The 20467-nt window shown below is 39.9% G+C and overlaps 2 protein-coding genes across 4 annotated transcripts in view; one reads left to right on the top strand and one right to left on the bottom strand.

Annotated features, from left to right (window-relative positions):
• cyldl (cylindromatosis (turban tumor syndrome), like) overlaps nucleotides 1–13299 on the top strand; it is a 35600-nt gene extending 22301 nt beyond the window's left edge. Inside the window, exons 9-15 of the mRNA XM_041244578.1 lie at nucleotides 1135–1226; nucleotides 2947–3013; nucleotides 4264–4396; nucleotides 4825–4933; nucleotides 6199–6317; nucleotides 8373–8592; nucleotides 10084–13299. Coding sequence (XP_041100512.1) covers nucleotides 1135–1226; nucleotides 2947–3013; nucleotides 4264–4396; nucleotides 4825–4933; nucleotides 6199–6317; nucleotides 8373–8592; nucleotides 10084–10268 — 925 coding nt within the window. The 3' untranslated portion in view covers nucleotides 10269–13299. The remainder of the gene's footprint in view (nucleotides 1–1134; nucleotides 1227–2946; nucleotides 3014–4263; nucleotides 4397–4824; nucleotides 4934–6198; nucleotides 6318–8372; nucleotides 8593–10083) is intronic.
• Nucleotides 13300–14340: 1041 nt separating this feature from the next.
• The window catches only part of LOC121312797 (1-phosphatidylinositol 4,5-bisphosphate phosphodiesterase gamma-1-like), a 56750-nt gene continuing 50623 nt past the window's right edge, over nucleotides 14341–20467 (bottom strand). For all 3 annotated transcript variants that reach the window (XM_041244574.1, XM_041244572.1, XM_041244573.1), the window contains 4 exons: nucleotides 20271–20432; nucleotides 18719–18807; nucleotides 17200–17384; nucleotides 14341–16412 (listed from right to left, as the gene is read on the bottom strand). In XM_041244574.1, the coding sequence (XP_041100508.1) occupies nucleotides 16352–16412; nucleotides 17200–17384; nucleotides 18719–18807; nucleotides 20271–20432 (497 nt within the window). In that variant the 3' untranslated portion in view covers nucleotides 14341–16351. The remainder of the gene's footprint in view (nucleotides 16413–17199; nucleotides 17385–18718; nucleotides 18808–20270; nucleotides 20433–20467) is intronic.

Raw genomic sequence — 20467 nt, 5'->3', positions numbered from 1 at the left:
CAAAGAGGAGTAAAGCATAGTATAACCACAGGGAAAGCATTGTAAACCTGCAAAATGACTGCAAAGTTACCATGGTAAACCTTTGTAAGGGATCACTCGTGAAACCTGTTGATTGTTGCAGGACCATTGCTACTCAATTCAAACATTTTCAGTTTGTTTTTTGCTTCTGCTCAGCAGCTGACCAAACTGCTGATGTGCGGAGATATCCAAGCTGAGGAAAATCACAGCAAATGAAATGAGTGTCAATCATACCTGACTCTGGTTACCAGTATCTCTGCCCCATCACACACTGTGTGTCGTCAGCTTTTAAATATGTATACCAAGCATCAAAAGAAACTTATCACTATTATAAGACATTTATTTTCGAAAAAAAATAAGGTATATAAATGATGGACATTGACAAAATATTTTTGGTTTCTTTTTAATCACTCAGTCATGCTTGAGTGGCTGAAGCATATGCATTTAATCACTTAATTAGTGAGAGAGTTGATTGGACACTGGATATGGAGTGATTTCAGCTGTTGAATTGCAAGCTTCAATAAAAGCAATAAAGAAAATAACAGAAAAAAAATAATATGCCAAGTCTGTCAAGAGAGCAGTGCCTTTGTGCAATCGGCATGTTGGAGGCTGGACTAAGGCAGGGTGCTGTGGCTCGCTATCTTGAGTGCTCACAGCCAGCAATTTCAAACCTGGCGAGACAGTATAACCAGACACACTCTGTAAATGACAACACCTGCCTAAGATCATTTTGCAGCATTTTCGTGATGTCAGTTGTCAATCAGCACAATAAAAAGTCACTGTGTGTCATTTTTCGATCACATCTACTGAATGTATTTCAAATATAAGTGCTAAGTTTCTTTTGATGCTCAACTGTAAGTGATACATTTATTTCTATGCTTTGTATATATGGCTAATGTATTTCAACATGTAAGACATCTTTTAGAATTTTGATCAAAATATGTTTCAATATATTACATTGAAGTATAAAATTAATATTGCTTTTAGGAAGTTCTCTTCCTTATGGGCTTCTGGGAGTTCTTTCTGAGGGGAGTGGTTGTACTGAAAACAGACTGCTATGAGTTAGACATGCTGTGTATAGTTGTACTCATTAATATGCATATATTGTGTATGCAGAAAGGGTTTTGTGACAGCAAACAGTGTGATGAAACTGAGGAAACAGCTGAAAGAAGGAGGCCACTGTGCCAGCTTCACCACAGATGAGAAAGGTAACAAAGTCTTGTTTGATTAACTCTGACGGCACAGATACTGTACATTGTAGCATGCTTGAGAAGATTAACTCTGAGGTCTACTGCATCAAGAGCACAAGATCACTGTCACACCTGAAATAAACTGTGTGAAAAGACACAACTAGCATGCTAGATTAAAGCATCCGTCTTAAATGTGCAGTTTTGAAAGAAACACGCTTCATAGCACACATGTATATTCATTGTAAATAGCTTATCTGGTTTGTAGTTTCCATGCTTTATTTCCTTATTCTTAGGGAATTTGTTACACTTCCCGGGTCATTTCATCTCAGCAGTGTTGTCTGGTCTAAACATGTTACTGGCAGAAAGCATGTCAGTCAGTAGGGGAAGAATTGTCAGAAACTGAGAAACCTGGACAAGCCCCCGAAGGGTTGTGCAATAACCAAGGCTCTCTATGAATGTTCCTGGAGTATTCTGTTTATAAAACAAGTATAATGCATGGCAAACAAACTGTTTAAACTAAGGGTACTTCGCACCTAGTTCATCTGACCGTTTGATGTGGAATGAAATGCGGTTCAGTTATATGTGAAACCTCAAAGAACCACGTAATCGCACCAGGATGTGCATCAAATCAAGTGAACCAAGGTCGTCTCTTTTACTTGGAAGTGGAATTGCTATATTTTTTGTTCCGTTTCAACTTTTTTTTTTTTCTTTGGAATCTCCAATTATTTTTCTTGTTTTCTCCCCAATACTTCAACCCAGCTTACTGCTGCTACCCCTGCGCTGACTCGGGAGTGACGAAGATGGACACACGCGTCCTCTGAAACATGTGCCGTCAGCTGTCCACTTTTTTTCACTGTGCAGGCCTGCCATGCATCCACCTCGGAGCTGCAGCGTCGGAGGACTATGCAGCTCTGGGCCTCCAATAGACAGGGCTGCAGGCACCCAGAGGGGTGCAGGGGTCGCTGGTGCGTGGTGAGCAGAGCACACCCTGTCTAACCTAGACCCTCCCCAACCGGACGGCGCTCTGCCAATTGTGCGCTGCCCCCTGGGAACTTCCGTCCACGTCTGGCAGTGGAATAGTGTGGACCCAAACCAGCGATCTCCAGGCTATAGGGCGCATCCTGCACTCCACACGGAGTGCCTTTACCAAATACACCACTTGGGAGCCCCGCTTCAACTTTTTCTAATATGAAACCAAACGTATTCCAGTTCACTTGGAAACAAACTGCTCCAAAGAGCAAAGCAAATTGCAGAAGTGACGTACTTTAACAAGCACCAAAAAGTGTCTCCCCACTGTTACACATACGCACCACAGGGCTTTTCAAAACACAATACAATGACACACACCGACAAGAGCACCATCATCTCACATGTACCCAAGAGCACATCACAAAACTTATTCAATAATCATTACCAGTGTTTGAGATTTACTGTTCTAGCATGCGGCTCTTTTAAGCATAATAGCAAAACTGTCAAACAAAAGTCATAGGAAAAATATGAAATGGCAATTTAATAATTATTTAGCACATGTATTGTGTCTTTCTTCATTATAATTGCACCATATACATGCTAGATATTTCAAAGCTTGTTGTGTAACTTCTGTTTATGTACCAGTAGTTTATCAAACAGGGGAGACTGTTTTGCTGGTTAGATTACAGTGATACAGTGTTAAAAGTGACCGGTGGGGGTGTCGCCTCAACTGACTTGCCTCACCTTGCTCTGTCTGTCTCTGTTGCAGACCCTGAGGAATTCCTGAGTCTCATAATGCATCACATCCTAAAGGTGGACCCGCTACTCAAGTTACAGTAAGCCTTGGATATAAAGTGAAAAGTGTTGAATTTAAATCAAGGGAAGTAATGTTAAAACTTTACAACGCATTAGTAAGACCTCATCTTGAATATTGTGTTCAGTTCTGACTCTGTTCAGTCTTGAACAAAGAAGACTATGCAGCGATCCGTTCAACCATTCATAATTCAAAAAAGGTATTGACAATGTCGACCCAACAAGAAACAAGGACCAGGGGTCACAAGTGGAGATTAGATAAAGACTTGTGGGAATCTGGAACCAACTCCCCAGTAATGTTGTTGAAGCTGACACCCTTGGATCCTTCAAGAAGGTGCTTGATGAGATTCTGGGATCAATAAGCTACTAACAATCAAACGAGCAGGATGGGCTGAATGGCCTCCTCTCACTGGTAAACAAACAAAAAACTAAACAATAAAGTGTTCTGTTGTCTGGTGATTTTGTGTGGACTGGCCTGCTGTGGACCAGGTAGAGGTCATGAAAGACACCGCTCTCCTGCTCTAGGTTTGACTGCAGATTGCAGGTCACAGATGCATTTGTTATCCACTAGAACACTGAGTCCCAGCTAAGCACTTAGGGGTTAATAAATACAGAAACGAAATGGAATTCAATATTGGTCCTTTTGTGTGGCTAGTATTGGAATCTAAGGTGGAAAGTAAGTCTCATTTTCGTCCAAGCATGACTGCTTCCTCACTGCAAGCTGAAAATAAATATTAATACTTCTTAAATTTCCAGTTAAAAGAGAGAATTATGACAGAGGGTAGGATGTGCTTCTTCACACATGGAGTGGTTAGGGTATGGAATGGGTTACCTAGCCATGTTGTTGATGCTGAATCGCTGGGATCCTTTAAAACCCAACTGGACAAAGTTTGAGATCAGTCAGCTACTAGGAAATGATGGGCTGAATGGCCTCCGCTCATTCCTAAAATGTCTTATGTTCTGATACTCTTATATGTTGCAACCATACATAATTCACAAAATATTTGAAATGCAACATGCAGCAAGGGTAGATAAGGAGCTTTTTATTTAGTAAAAGCCTGTATAAAAGTTTCCTATAGTAATGACATAGCAAAGTGAAATAAGGAACAGTGAAAGCATTGTAAACCAAAGAGAGCTATTCAAAAACATGGCACTTCATGGTAAACTATGATAAATGCATAGTATAACCATGGGAAAACTGCAAAATGACTGCAAATTTACTGTGTTAGACTTTTCTAAGGGGTTGATTGCATTGCATCTGCTCCTTGCGCAGGTCTGCAGGGCAGAAGGTGCAGGAGGCGTACTGCTACCAGATCTTCATAGACCAGAGCAACAGCCTTGTCCTGCCCACTGTGCAGCAGCTCCTCGAGTACTCCTTCCACAACTCCAGCCTCAGGCTGGCAGAGGTGAGAGGGGAGGGAAAGGTGAGAGGAAAGAGTGGAGAGGTGAGAGTGGAAAGAAGGGGAGAGGGAGAAACTCACAGCAGTTCTGCACCCAGCCCTGGGTTTCAGCACTATTCTCAATATAGTACATAATATATAAATAACCAGGAAGCAAGTTTGTGGAATCAGACCCTTTTAAAATAATGTGTTCCTCCCCTTTAGCTGCATGAACATGATCTCCTAATAATAAACAGACAGACTCAGCTGAGACGTATTCATGCTGTGAGGAGAAGTGGGTTCAGTTCAGATTTAGCAGTGGTCTTTTTAATAATATACCTGAACAAGGGGAGTTGTGAACCCCAGGACTGGGTGCAGCAAGGCTAGTGTGAGTTTTTAACCCTGCTCAAACTCCTGGCTCCTGATCATTTCAGTAACAGTCTGTATGTGTACAGGTGCCCTCCTGCCTGGTCCTGCAGATGCCTCGTTTTGGGAAGAAGTTCAAGCTGTTTGAGACAATCATGCCGTCTCTGGAGCTGGACCTCACTGACCTCCTCTGCAACAGTGAGTTCAGCACAGCCCTTATAACGGTCTCCCACAGTAAAAGCATAGCAAAGTAATAAAGCACAGGGAAAGCATGGTAAAACATAGGTAAGCATTGTAAAGCACACAGAGAGATGGTAAAGTAAATTTAAAAACATGGCCGATCAGGGTAAACTGTGGTAAAAGCGTACTATAACCATGGGAAAAGCATGGGTAAACAGCAAAAACACGGGGTAAACTTTTATGAGGGAGTTTAGTGTTTTCATCACCTCTGACACTCCTAGCCCAGGAGACAAAAGGGCAGCTTTATCAAGTAGGGCAGAGCCACTACTGATTTAAGTCAAATAGTCAAGATAAAAATAATACAACTAGTCACCACTTTAAAAAAATAAAATAGTAATAATAATAATCATGTATTTGATCATGTGTGATGCTCTGTTTTTTGTGCACTGTATTTCAAAACTGTTTGGAATAAAAAAAAATAAAAAAAAAGATTAATTAATGTTCTAAAATTTAATTTATGTGTTAATGGATTGCGACCGCACATGCAGTTCTATCCGTCTGAAACCGCACGCTTCACAATTACTTCACCATCACATGTGATTAGTCAACTACCAGTTCCTGAGGTCACCTGCAACTTTTTCTATTATAATTTACTGTTTGGTGCTACCTCTGTTATCAAGGAATTTATTCCAAAATGTAGTTTGCGCCATTTTTAAAACTCTTAACCTTACAAAACTTGTAAGGTTATATTCTCAAATCTATTTACTCCAAATCTTTATTAACACATTTATGTATTAAAAAAAAAAAACATAATTTAAATATCCCAAACAAACAAGAAACAACTTAATACTTAATTTAAGCCCCTCAATTAAAAGTCTTGGTTGTTTATTTCTGGTTTGGTAACTGTTCGTGCATTTCTCCTTTCTGAAAAAAAACTGCACTATTGTTGCCGATTTGGAGTAAATAGCTTTGAGAATTTAGCCTATGAACAACTCATTTAAAGACTCAAAGGCGTACATACGATGTTTCTTTCTTGCTTTGTAACTGCTGCTTTCTCAGCCCCTGATTTAGCACAAGTTTTGGACTACCCAATCTTAGCTTAGGTATGGTAGTCCAAACCAAGACTGGTGCCGCACATTTTATTGTTTGTGTAAAGGCCTTGAGAAGTCTCACAGGAAACCTAATGCTGAGAGTCTTTGTTGTCTTCACCCCACCACATACGCTTCCATGGATAACATTAACCACAGCAGTGTGGATACTTCCATTTGCCTGTTGCATTGCAGGTCCCAGGGAGTGTATTCTGTGCGGTGGCCTCGCTTTTCAGGAGTGCATGGATTGCTTTACAGACCAGACCTTCTCCAACACCGGCTTCAAGCAGTTCTGTGACAAGTGCTCGGAACAGGTACGGCGCCGCAAAACAAACACAGACAGTGGGCTGTGTATTAGAAACTCCCCCTGTCCTGGGGTTCAGAACTCCACTCAATGAAGTCTGTTATTGAAATGACCTGGGGCCTATTTCACAAAAGTGGTTTAAAAAAGACAGGTTTAGTTTAAGTTACCTGGTTTGAGTTAACAGAAAATAACTTAACAGGCTAACTCTGTTGCAAGAACATAGACTGAGTTTAAATTAATCTAGATCACTCAACCCAGGTTAATGTTTCTATCTATGCGGTGGAACCAGCTGTTTGACTGTATTGTCATGGTAATCTTTATTAACAGTCATCTGAAAAAAAAAAATTGAGAAAACAAAAGGGGGACCTTTTTTATTTATTTATTTATTTATTTATTTATTTATTTTTTACTGCTTCCGAGCAACACATTTTAGTTTCAACGTATGATAATATTAAATGATTAATTTAAAAAAAAAAACCTACTGCTGTTAACGTGTAAGTGTACTGTCTTATCCTGAGTACACAAGCACAAATCGCCGGGCTTTATCATTTATCTGTATTTATAAAAATATATAATATATAAAATAAAAAATATGTGCTTTGACCAGGATAGATTGCAGTGGTGACATCAGACCAGAAACACAGACTCAGGAAGTAGTGGGTGAAACTGAAGTACAGGGACACTCAGTGTTTTATTAAGATTAAAACAAAAATAGCACACCAAAACAGGACACGGCACTTGAGGCCAAAATAAACAGACAAACAGAACAAATTAACACTAAACGAAACAGACACTAACACATCTCTTTGTTTTTAATTCTCTCCTCTCCACACCTGTTCTCCACTCACCGAACACATAACCCTGAGTGAGTGAAAACATGCACCTTTTATGCAGCTGTACCGAGACTCAATTGCTATTCAATCATTCAATTGGAGTCTCGGTACAACTGCACGTGAATTAATAAAGTGCAATTCCCCGTGCTCGCATATTATTACATTTTACTTGCATGTGAAGTGCTGTGCAATCCTCATGCCTAAATACAAATATACATTTTAAACACTTGTGCTCGTAACCCATATTTATATCTGTGTATTTTATACATAAACACCAACATTAACACACTACAGACAACATAAAACACTAATAAACATAAAGGGGCGGGACACTCCGCCACGATAATAGATGTTTTTGCCTTATTTATATGGACAAAAAACATTATATATATATATATATATATATATATATATATATATATATATATATATATATATATATATACATATACATATACATATATATATATATATATATATATATATATATATATATATATATATAATAATTACCTGCAATAGCATAGAACGTCACCTTGTTCCGCTTCACTGGACCATGTCCGGGAAATTTCACGAAGACTGGCAGCAACTTCTTCAGTGCAAGGTACACTTTCCTTATAGCTCTGCATTCGTTGCCTTATTAAGATTTTCAGCATCATCGACTATGTACAAAAATGTTCCACAGGCCATAAATCTTAGACCTATGCAGAGTACCTGTATATGGGTAAGGGCTCTGCTCCGTCAGGTTCGTTGCTCAAGGGAAGGTCTTGGTAGATCTGCCATATACAGGATACCGTCCCTGGAGAAGTGGTATTGCTCGTACAGAGTGGAATCTGGATTATTAATCCTGGCGATCGCTCAACACCCTCTCCCCACAAAAAACCCTTCTTATAATTAGGATTATAGCACCAACATCTACCACTCTCGGTACAAAAGGTGACACAATTTTTTCAGTTTTAAAAGGATTAATCTTAGTTATCCTGCTCTGAAGCAGGTTTATTTAAACTTGATATGTTACGATGGTGCTCTGAATAGGTACTCGTCAGCAAAACAAGCACAACTTTTTTTTTGTTCAGGACTATTTTTTAAACACAATTTTTTTGGTTTGTCGATTCAGGTTTGTAGTCCATTCATGATTTTTCAGCAGTTTTCATGAGGGTTCATTAGTTTATTTTCATGTTTTCTAATGCAATCTGATGTTTGCTGTGAAGTGAAGGTTTTTTTTTCGGCAGGTTCACTCTCACCCCAGGCGGAGGGACCACAAACTCCCCAGACTGTCCCTGCCGGAGGGGTTCCGCTGGGGGAACGGGGTGGCGAAGTGGAGGATCCCCAGAGAGAAGCTGGAGCTCTTCGCTGTGCTGTGTATAGAGACCAGTCACTATGTCTCCTTTGTCAGATACGGACCACAGAAAGACCACTGGATCTTCTTCGACAGTATGGCGGACCGGCATGGTGAGATCCTCTTTACTTCTGCACTCTATTGTTCATTATCATATAACAGGGCTGGAGATTCACACCCAGCCCAGGGTTCAGAACGACCCTTAATGAAGTCTAGTATTGAAATGATTAGGAGTCAGGAGTTTGAGCACGGTTACAACCTCACACCAGCCCTGCTGCACCCGGTCCTGGGTTTCAGAACTTCCCTCAATGAAGTCTGTTATTAAAAGGATCAGGAGGCTTGTGCAGTCAAAACTACTGTTAAAGAATAAGAAAAATAAGTAACTAATTTCCCCCATAGGGAAATAAAATAAAAACTAAATAAAATAAAAACTAAAATAAAAATGAATTGTGCTTAATCAGTGTAAGTGACTACTGTGGCCAGTGAAGAGTAACCAGACTAATCCCAGGATTTAAAGGAATGAGCCTTGAAGGTATAACTGAATCTTTTTACCCAAGAGCAAAGGATTAAGGGAGGTTGTGCTTAAAGTATTAAGTAGGGTTAGCCTTTAAGAATCTGGGCTATTCTACAGCCGACGTGGACGGGAGTTCCCAGGAGGCAGCGCTCAATTGGTTGAGCGTCGCCCGAGAGTGGGGGCTTAGGTCAGCAAGGGTGTCCTCGGCTCACCACACACCAGCGACCCCTGTAGTCTTGCCGAGTGCCTGCAGGCTTGCCTGTTAGCTGCCCGGAAGCTGCGTTGTCCTCCTACGCTGTAGCTCCTGGGTGGCTGCATGGTGAATCCGCAGTGTGTAAAGAAGTGATCGGCTGATGGTACACGCTTCAGAGGACAGCGTGTGTTTGTCTTTGCCCTCCAGAGTCAGCGCAGGGGTGGTAGCGGTGAGCTGAGCCTAAATAATAATTGGGCATTTCAAATTGGGAGAAAAATAACAAAAAAATATAATTGACTAAATTAAAAATAAATAAATAAATAATAATTAAAAAAAAAAAAACTTCAGTGATCTGGACCAAAAGACACCGTTGGAAAGTATAAACAGACTTAGGACAGCAGGTAGGAGACGCTTCTTCACACAGAGAGTGGTGAGGGTATGGAGTGGGTTACATAGTCACGTTGTTGATATTGAATAATTGGGATCCTTAAAGACCCGTAATCAATCGGCTACTAGGAAGCACAGACGAGCACTGAAGGGCCTTCTGTCATTCGAGTGCCACTTTAAACAATCTCATTTTTTATATATCACATCTGCATTGCTAAACAACTCACAAAAGAATTTTAAAAGGTGGAGGTCACATTAAAAAATGTATGCGAAGTAGAAGATAGATAAAATAAACAAATAAATAAATAAATAAGCAAACATGGTTCTGCATAGGATTCGCTACACAAAAGAAAAACTTAGAACATAACAATAGACAAGTTCATTTCAGCAAATATACCCCCTCTGGTAGTTCCATTAAAAGAAAAACAACTTCCATGGTAAATATTTAATGTTTGGCCACCATGTGGCCCTGCTCTCCTGTTCTGATGTTCTGTGTCTGTTTGTGTGCAGGTGACCAGGATGGTTATAACATTCCCACGGTGACCCTGTGCCCAGAGGTGGGCAGGTATCTGGACATGCCCCTCGCGGAGCTGGCAGGGCAGACACCGCGGGACATGGAGGGCGTCGCCAAGCGGCTCTTCTGCGACGCCTACATGTACCTGTATCAGAGCAAGAGGATGGAGCTGTATAAATAACAGGGAGGGAGGTGGGGAGGCTGCCCAGCACAGCATCGCACAGCAGGGCATCAAACAGTGAGACCTTCAGATCAGATTATCCTAACCGTCAAATTACAGAAACAGAGTGTTTTTTTTTTTTTTTTTTTTTTTTTTTTTAGGTTTGATATCTCTTCTGTTCTGCAGGACCCTATTATTTGCAATACCACCCTGGTTATTAATTGAATGGGTGGACCTTTCGGTATAAAACACTCTAGCCACTAATCCGTTGGTTGTGTTTCTGTTCTGATGGAAGAGTTAAGTTCGCCCCATCTAAGCTCGTTCAGTTAAAAAAAAAAAAAATTAAATTTGGAGCTACTTGCTTATTTTAAATAAAGAAGTTGGCATTCCTATAAATGATGAAAGTCAAGGGATGGCTGGAATCTAGAAATGTAATAATTTATTTAAAAAGGTACATTCCCTAAGTATGAATCCCTTATAGTGCGTTTTATTTTTCTTTCATACTGACCCTCATAATGTTTGCAGTCATTCTTAGTGTTTGTATTGCAATTACTTAAATGCTGTGTACTTTTTTTATTTTTTAATTTTACTTTTTGATAAGCCTAGAAGTGGAGTGCTTGAAATCCTCATAGAATACTATAGGCTAGGATGCTGTGCAGTACAAAAGGTGTTCCCATGTCAGGGCCACAATTCAGCTTTCTGGACACTCGAAGCTCCCTTAAGCTCTCTCAGGTTGTTTGTTTCTCGTACAGTACAGTGCTTTGAAAATATGGTCCTCTCCTTCAGTGGTGTGGACCAGGGTTTATTCAGCACTCTAGTAACTCATTTATACTGGAGATGAAGAGAAAACTTTCATCTGTATATTTGTTTAATGATCAGCATGATCCAGTTTTCCAGTATAAGTGAATGTGCAAAGAATGTAAAAAAACCAAACAAAGCAATGTTCTGTTTGTAAAGTATAGTGCCTTTCTAAATTGCTATTTTTGCTTTTTAATTGTGCGCACATTAATTGATTTCATGCTTGAGTGGCGTCCTGGTAAAAGCTGATATCCCATAATTTCAGATTCACAGAATTTCTCTTAATACACTCTTAATAAAAAAAACTGTTTACTGGAAAATGAGAAGAAGTTGAACAACTTGATAACTCAACGATTTCCGTTTTCATGAAATGGTTTTAGAAATCGGTTGGTAATTGTTTTTCCAGGCTACCCGTGCTGTGCAATACTAGCTGGCAGTAAGCTGACTGCTCATTGGAGTCGCTCTTTCAGTTGCTAGTTAATGCCACAATAGTATGTATTGATGATTGGATTGGTTGACCAGGTGGTCCCAGGGAAGAGGCTAGACAGGGTTTCAGTGCCCCCCCTGGAGCAGTATCCGCACTGCAGCCTGATCAGATGTTTGCGCTGATACTTTTATAGATGCCTTTGGACAGTGTATTTCTTGTTTTATTTTCATTTTGTAAATGTTTACTCAAACTAGGGGGTCTCAGAAAGGAACAATGGCAAGCAGACTCAGTACTTTATCCTAGTTGTTGAATCTGCTCATGCAATTGCACTGAATGTTTTGTAAAGCTGTGTTAATACAGTCTATCTGATTTTAGAATTTTATATATATATTTTAATATTTTAATGTTAAATCTATCGATGCATTTCTATAATATTAAATGGGATACTGTATATTCAGGGTCCAAGTGAGGAAAACTTTTGAGAATATGTTGGATTTCCAACAAATCTTTTTTTAAAGCCCAAATGTACAAGCAATATTGAGCATTTCTAATTGTAGTGAACGAGGAGATAAACTCTACAAGTTGTAGTAATTGACGAGGCCTGCCGATTGGTTTATTTTAAAATTTGGAATGATTACCTCCAACTTCACTGCACTGAATAACAAATCATCGCTATTATACACCGTTACTTTATAGAAAAATACCTTAAATGTGCTCTGTTTACTTCCTTTTAGTTTTTATTCTTGGACACCTGAATAAATCTAGACGTTTTAAACTTGTTCCATTTCACACCTCAGAAATTAAAAGATGAGGTGCATTGTGACATATCCTTCGGCAACAGAGCGATCCTATTGGTTTGAAATGTTGTGATGGTGTATAATGTATAATACGCTACAAACACAAGGTCAGATGAATCCTCTGACAGCTGGACTGAGCAGTGAGGATGTTCTGTGTTCGTCTGTGTCACTGGTGAGGGGTTAGCTGACTTCAGCAATTCCCCTAGTACATATTTGAATGTTTGCCAAACCCCAATATAGTTGTAATGACAATTGATAAACAGTTTTATTTTTTTGTGGTGGAAATATGATTATATTCTGGTTATTTTGTTTGCTTATTCAGGATGTGCGTTGTTTAAATATATCAGATTTATAGAGCATTGGTATTATGTTATGACACATGGCTGGTAAATTAAACCAGTCGGTAACGGGATTCTTACAAGTAGCCTAGCCCTTTAAAAAAAAATGCAGTTCACTGTAGAAATGTTTTCAATTTTCGTATAGCTTTCCTGTAGATCACTCTCTTGTTTAAACGTCTATTTATTTATTTCATTTTCTACAGATGTGTAAAACTGCTTGTACATTTCTGTAGTTTTCTGCTGATTTCTGTCAATATACAGGATATATAGATCTATGAATTGGTTATTTTTTTACAGTTTTATAGTTCCTGTTGAACCTGATATTAAACATAACTTTTTCTTCTGTCTGTACTTGGTTATAGACAAGTGGGTTAATGGCTTAAACCTGAACAAGTTCTTGTTTTGAGGTTTGCACACATGGCAACTGATTGATGACCTCAACACTGGATCATAGTATGTGTATTTGTATTTGAAAGTGATCTGTATCATGTATGATTAAAGTTAGTCCATGTTGCCTGACCTTTAACATTTACCCATGTAAAAAAACTGTCCAACACACAGCAGTCTTGTCTGAATGTTGAGGGTGTTAATGTACCAGTTTTTGCACTTTGCTTGCACTGTGATCTGCTGCTAGTGCTTCTCTGACTTTTTATGAAAAGTGGGAATAAAATAAAAAAAATACTTTAAAACTACCTCTGCTTTTTCATTCCAGTGTATTTTTATTAAAAAAAAAAAAAAAAAAAGTCTAAAGTTGCTTAAGTGAAGTACTGGATTACTGGATCACTAAAATTAACAAGTATTACTTATTATCTAAATACAATATTCTCTTGTCCCTGAGGTCTGCCCAGGTAAAGGCACGGCCATGTGGGGTGGACTGTACAGGGGAGTTATACAGTTGTGCAGGCTCGCGTCCCGGCTGTGCGAAGTTGGTGGTCTTCGCTGGGGATTCCAAAAGGAGCGTCAGATTGGCTTTGGCGTTCCCATGGGTTAGCAATACAAAACTGGCAGGGTGTTTCTCCTTATCACGCTACAGCAGACCCTATGTGCCAGGAACCTGGAGAGCTCAGACAGACACCTGCAGGACTGGCTTTTCTCCTCCAGGTGCCGTTAGCTTGCTGACATCTGTTCGTGAGTTCCTGGGGAAATTGGCCTGGTTGAGAGGTGGGAGGACCCCAACTGAACTTTCAGTTGTCCTGAGCTGTGTGGGGAATTGCTGTGGTGAGGGGAAAACATTATTTAACATTCTAAAATTTGAGCTGTACCCTGATTTCTACAGCTATGGCCAAAGGTTTTGCATCACCTCCTTGAATTTTAGGATTTATACAAAACTAATTTAGATCTTTTATTTAACATCATGTAATCAGAGAAACTAATATTATGTTGCAAAAGTTTACCAGAAGTCATGATAGTAGTACAGTATTTCATGGTAGATTTCAAAATAACAATTTTTTACATTTTTGTCAGTTTTTCATTAAGTATGGAAAACTACAAAGCGTTATGTAATTCAATAGCGGTATGTTAACGTAACATTCAGAAGGTTTTATATTCGACTTTATGAGGTAAAATGAGTTAATGCTATAGGGTGATGCAAATCTTTTAGCCACAGCTGTAGTGAGCATGCTGCTGTTGCTCACATTACCAGGACCCTCTAATCAAATAAGCTGACAATCTTAATGGTTTTCTATTTCTGCTCTGCTTTGTATTTGGGGAGAAAAAGAAACAGAACACTTGAGTGTGGATTAACTTTAGTCTTTATTAATACTGATATGATTTGAAATGAGGAATCCCTTCATCCCCTGTGCATCAGGGATACAAAGCCAAACACAAGACCAGGGCTGGGCATTCCCAATGTTGGTCCTCAAAACATCTCCTCTTTGGTGATTAGTTGTGCAGGTCCACTATCTGGTTGGGGTTGGCACTTAAACCACAAGTAAGAGATTCAAACCCCCTTGTAATAACCCCCTCAAACACACACTGAACCCACACAGCTGAGGGGTGCAATTAACAAGTGAACAACCCTGAAAAAGTACACAAAGTAAGGGAAGAGAGAACCCTCAAAACTAACACTGAAGTCCATTCAGAAATGAATGATGACAGTAATTTTGAGGAGGTTATGCAGGGATTAGCTTTCATAGTGACGTTCTGGTGCAGTGGGCTTGAACCCACCGGGAGGTCTACAGCTGAAGGCTAGGGTGAGATCTCTTCTGGTCTAATGGTTTGGGTGTTCTCTTGCCTCCTTTTGGGATATAAAGACTGTGTTCCTTAACCACACCAGTCTAAGACCTGCAGCATCCCCATCTGCCTCTCATACAATCTAGGATACTAGGAATGCTCCCTAAAGGCAATTAATGGCAGCTGTGTAACAAAACGCTTCAGTGGTTTTGCATAGAGGACTGTAAGTAACTGGGGGGGGGGGGGGGGGGGGGGGGGGGGGGGGGGTCTCTGAGAAACGAGTGCCCTGAGGTTCTTCCTGGCCTTGTGTGGGGAGACTCACCACTGCTAATTGAGAGAATTGGAGAACTTTTAGTTACATATGCTGAGCTACCCTTCTAAAAGTTTCTGCAGTTTATCTCCATGCTTTCCCCTTGTTTGTACTGTGCATTTACCATAGTTGGGGCCATTTCTTTGAATATGCTTTATCATACCTCTCTAGGCTTTCCCATGCTTGCACTATGCTGTATTATACATCGCTATGTTTTTACTATAAATCAGTCTTTTAAATAGGGAATAACATACACAAGTCTTTTAAAGAAGTACCAAATAACAATGTACTGAGAAAGCTAAGAATGACATTTTGCTTATTTTAGTTTTTTGTTTATTTTTGTTGTTTGGAAACTGAAAGGATAGCAATGCTATAATTTGACAGCCCTGAACTGTACTGCACCAGCAGCAGTGACTGTGGAATTTTTAAACGTTGCTTATATTAGACTTAAGGAAAAACCCCACTGGCAAAACTCCAGACCAGAAACAGGTCCATACTATTTTAGTGACTGGTCTTTCATAGCACAGGGTGATTCATAATTCACACATTAGGTGCATTGGAAAAACTGGACGGTACGTGGGGGATAAAATGCAAAGGAAAAAATGTGTGACAGATGCTCTGTGACACACTGTATGGCTACCACAATGTCAACATATAACTAGAATTGAAAACAATGCAAAACAACAATGTAGCACCAATTATGAATCACCCTGTATATTGCCAGGCTGTGCTAATGCTCCCCTTACTGTAGATATGTGCTTAAGCTACCCTTATAAAAGTTTACTACAATAAATGTTCACTGTAATTTTGCAGTTTTCCAGTGCTTTTCCAACTGTTACACTATTTCCCATGGTTGGCCATGTCTTTTAATATGCTTTACCATACCTCTCTTTGCTTTGCAATGCTTGCTTATGCTTTCGCTGTGCTTTCTTGCACTTTGCTATGTTTTTACCATGAGAAAAGTTTACAAGAGGAATATGAGTACACACTACATTGACCTGACCTATTTTACTCCCTGCAACCTGGGGGAAATAAACACATTATTATAAAGAGAGGAAAGACATGTAAAGGCACAGAAAGCTGCATGATTTGAAATTCCTTCCTTCAACACTGGAGTCTGTCTCTTTCTTTGTTTTTTTTGCTTCATGCAGGAGATGCATGTGCAAGGATTGCCCAGGAGACCTCAACTCCTGCCACACAGCATATCCATGGAAACGGCCCTGGCTGTATCCTCTGTCTCGCCAGCTCCCCCGCTGGTTTGCTTAGCTGCGTTTTGTCGCCATCTGCTGCCGTAGTTTCTCCCGCCTCTTCTTCTCCATCAGCCTGCAAAGCGAAGAAGAGGGGCGGGGGAAAGACAAGGGGGTTTGAGTCAGGAAAAAGTCTAGATTGATCAGTCTGGATTACTTAAAGAGTCAGATGCTTTAAATAGCATTTTATTGATTGATTTAGTTTTATAATTTTTTTATTTACTGTTATTTTTTATGTATCTATTTGTTTACAGTGGTATGTAATGCTCAGCAGTGGACTGCGATGGTCTGCAGTGGTCTGTTGGGGTCTGCGGGGGTCTGTGATGCTCAGCAGGGGTCTGTGGGGGTCTGTGATGCTCAGCAGTGGTCTGCGGGGGTCTGTGATGCTCAGCAAGGGTCTGTGATGCTCAGCAGTGGTCTGCGGGGGTCTGTAATGCTCAGCAGTGGTCTGCAGGAGTCTGTGATGCTCAGCAGTGGTCTGTGGGGGTCTGTGATGCTCAGCAGGGGTCTGCAGGGGTCTGTGATGCTCAGCAGGGGTCTGCGGGGGTCTGTGATGCTCAGCAGGGGTCTGTGGGGGTCTGTGATGCTTAGCAGTGGTCTGTGGGGGTCTGTGATGCTCAGCAGGGGTCTGTGATGCTCAGCAGTGGTCTGCAGGGGTCTGTGATGCTCAGCAGGGGTCTGCGGGGGTCTGTGATGCTCAGCAGGGGTCTGTGGGGGTCTGTGATGCTTAGCAGTGGTCTGTGGGGGTCTGTGATGCTCAGCAGGGGTCTGTGATGCTCAGCAGTGGTCTGCAGGGGTCTGTGATGCTCAGCAGGGGTCTGCGGGGGCCTGTGATGCTCAGCAGTGGTCTGTGGGGGTCTCACCTGCGGGTGCGAGTCTCTGTGAGCTCAGTGAGCTGTTCCTGTGCCGCTCGGAGCTCGTCCACACGCTGCTGGTATCGCTGGTCACAGGCGTTGCTCCTCTCGAAGGAGGACACCTGGGTGGACAGCTCACTGGTGCGATCCCGGAGCTGCTGGATCGAGGAGTACAGGTTCTCATCGTCCTCCTCCTGGAGAAAAAGAGAGACGGGCACAGTCACACACAACCCAGCAAAACTACCAGCTCAACTACAATCAAACAAACAGCAAACATTATTAAACATCACCAGGTATCGTATACAACCCCCTTAAAAGGTAGAACAAACTACTTTAAATAACACTGTGTAACAAATTTATTTTATTTTTGTTCCTGGGTAGTTTACAGTATAATTGTAAATCTCGAAAAACTACTCACTTCTAAATCTTTTGTAGTCATTTCTGTATTACTTTAGTATGAATACATGTTAATTTGGATTCATATGTTGTTTTTTTCTGACTTTATGTGAACGAAAACACATAAAAGCTCCCGCTTTCTCATTGGAAATAGTGATATTTCAAAAGCAAAGTTTGTGGGGAATAATAGCCATTTTCTATACTTTTGAGGCATAAGCAATTAGGAAATAACACTTACTACCCAGGAACAAAAATTGTGTTACATAGTGTAATTCTCTCACCTGCGTACCATTCATGGTATGTCAATGGTTTCCAATTCCTATATTATTTCCATTTATCCTTCAAACTTTTTATTTATTTATTTTATTTTTTTTATAAATGTAGTCGTCTCTAATTTTTTACCCCAGTTCTCTCCCCAATTTGATGTGGCCAATTATTATCTGTACCCTCGGCTCACCGCTCACTGCTCACTCGTCTCACCTTATACACCTTCACAGGGAGACTACCGTACTAATCATTTTTCAATGAGGTGTTTGTCATTGCATTTTTGTTTCTTTTACTATTTACTTTTCAGCACTATTGGGTGTTTAACAGTTGTAAATGTTCAAGACCCTGTTCTGATATACTAGTCAGTGAGGGAGCACTGCATAAGGGTATGATGTTAGTGTTAGGTAGGCCACAATTCATTGTGTGTCATTGTAGATTTAGTTCCATAATAATCATTTGTATTGTGATACAAGACCAAAAGCACAACAACATAGCCCATTGTAGTTCACCAAGTGGTCCTTGACTGAAGAATACATGTGTTTATAGTTGGCATGTATGCATAATCTCCCTATCTCATTTTTATTTCTTTAAAAAAATAGTCCATCATTAAATGATCGTTTGATCTTATTATGGATCATACAGGTAACCTATCAGGACCATCACACATATCGTGATGCATATTGTGATTTGCATATCGCGATACCTGACATTCGTGTATCGTTACATCACAGTTAATGTGCAGCACCAATTAGCATGCAGCTATTTTATGAAACACTCTGCCGATAGAATTTCAGTCTGGCTGGTGGTTGTCCAGGCATGAGGAATGCCAGTTACTCTGGAAAGCGAAGGGTTATGTGCGACTGACCTTGGCATTGACAATCTCGATGTGCACCAGCAGGGAGGCCAGTTCCAGATCTTCACTGTAGCTGTTCTTCAGAGGGACTGAGCGATACCCTACAGGGTGAAAGGTGAGGCACTAGAGAATCATTACCTCAGCTGGGGCAGTCATTTCAGCTATGTGGGAATTAGGGTCCTGCTTTCTTTAAACTCAGGCTGTCAAACTCATGCCAGTATTGAAGACATTGTGTAAAACTTCTCATCTAAATGTTTGTCATTTAATTTATTTAGTTTCTTTTAGTATTTCAATTGAAGATATTTAGCAAGACATCTACTCGAAACGCTTGCTACTGAATTTACATTGAAGACATCGAGTAAAACTTAAAACATTTAAGTTAACTTTCTCCACAATGTTTTGCTTAACTTGTGTTTTGTGTTTGTTCATTTAGACTAATTTAGTGCATACAGAAGTAAATAAGTCAAAGGTTTTTACAGGAAGTGAATTACAGTATTCCAGATCAAAAAGGTTGAGATTAATCTGTGTTAAAAAATAAATAATTTTCTGAAAAATACATTTGTGAATCTCAGAAATCAACTGCAACTAACTGACAGCCGAAGTTTAAACCAATACAAAAGTGCTATGAAACCGTAGTTCAAGTGCTTAGTGTCTGTAAAACAGCCAATGAAAAGTACAAACCTGCTCCTTTAACAGTGAGTAAGAGTGGCTGGGGCTGGGTGAGGAAGTGAGAGAGCTGACGGGTGTTTTTAGTGAGGAAATGTTGTGAGGGAGCTTTGATGGCTGTTTATCAGTGCAGAGAGAACTCTAACCAGACAGATACAAAAAAGACTGGAAAAGGTATGTTTGACATTTTTATCTGTACCTGTACCCAAACATAAATTTATTGTTTAATAGACCTGTTGCTAGTAATTTTGTGCAGATTAAGTATAGCTGTAATAATATAAAAACTGTGACAGCGTTACGACTTAAAACCATTTCATATTTGTGTAAGAAAAGAAAAATATCTACTAAGTGCTAATAAACTTGTTCTTCACTAGAATACAGCTGGGTTATAAAGCCAGGCCTTGGTGTTTTAAAATCTGTGTAATCTGATTTTCACCTTTTATCAGGAGTAACTTTGATCCAGATTTAGATTCAGTAATCTGTTTGCACTTTGTATCTTTTTCAAAACAAAGTCATGTTCCTAATCATTTAGCCTTTATTTAATTTGAACACACATGGTAATTTAATTAATGTTATTACTGTAAAATATCAAAAACCTATTACAGTTGAACATAATATAACAAAAAAAGTATTACGAGCTACAAAAAAAAATGTATTTAGTAAATGTAATCCAGAAATGACATTTTCTGAAAAAGTGGATCATAATATATATATATATATATATATATATATATATATATATATATATATATATATATATATATATATATATATATATATCCTAGGGAGCATAAGTCCTATATATCCTATAAGGATAAGGGTGATCTTGACAACAGATTTTGAAAAACTGGGCCCAGTATGCACGGCGTGTGTGTTTGCGTTTTGTGCTTCAGCGTACCAGTCTTGAGCTCCTTGACGGGAAACACAGCCTGCGCCAGGAAGTTGGGGTCGCTGAACATGTCCTCCTCATACACTACGAAGCGCAGGAAGCAGAAGTCAGGGTTGTTGATGTCCAACACAAATGGCTTGTGCAACCAGACTGGATTCAAACCATTATCCGCTGCAGAGGAGAGAGGGGAGCAGGGAGAGGGGAGA

The sequence above is a fragment of the Polyodon spathula genome, chromosome 3 (genome assembly GCF_017654505.1).
Source record: "Polyodon spathula isolate WHYD16114869_AA chromosome 3, ASM1765450v1, whole genome shotgun sequence".
NCBI classification, from domain to species: domain Eukaryota; kingdom Metazoa; phylum Chordata; class Actinopteri; order Acipenseriformes; family Polyodontidae; genus Polyodon; species Polyodon spathula.
This window is presented reverse-complemented; position numbering and strand designations above follow the sequence as displayed.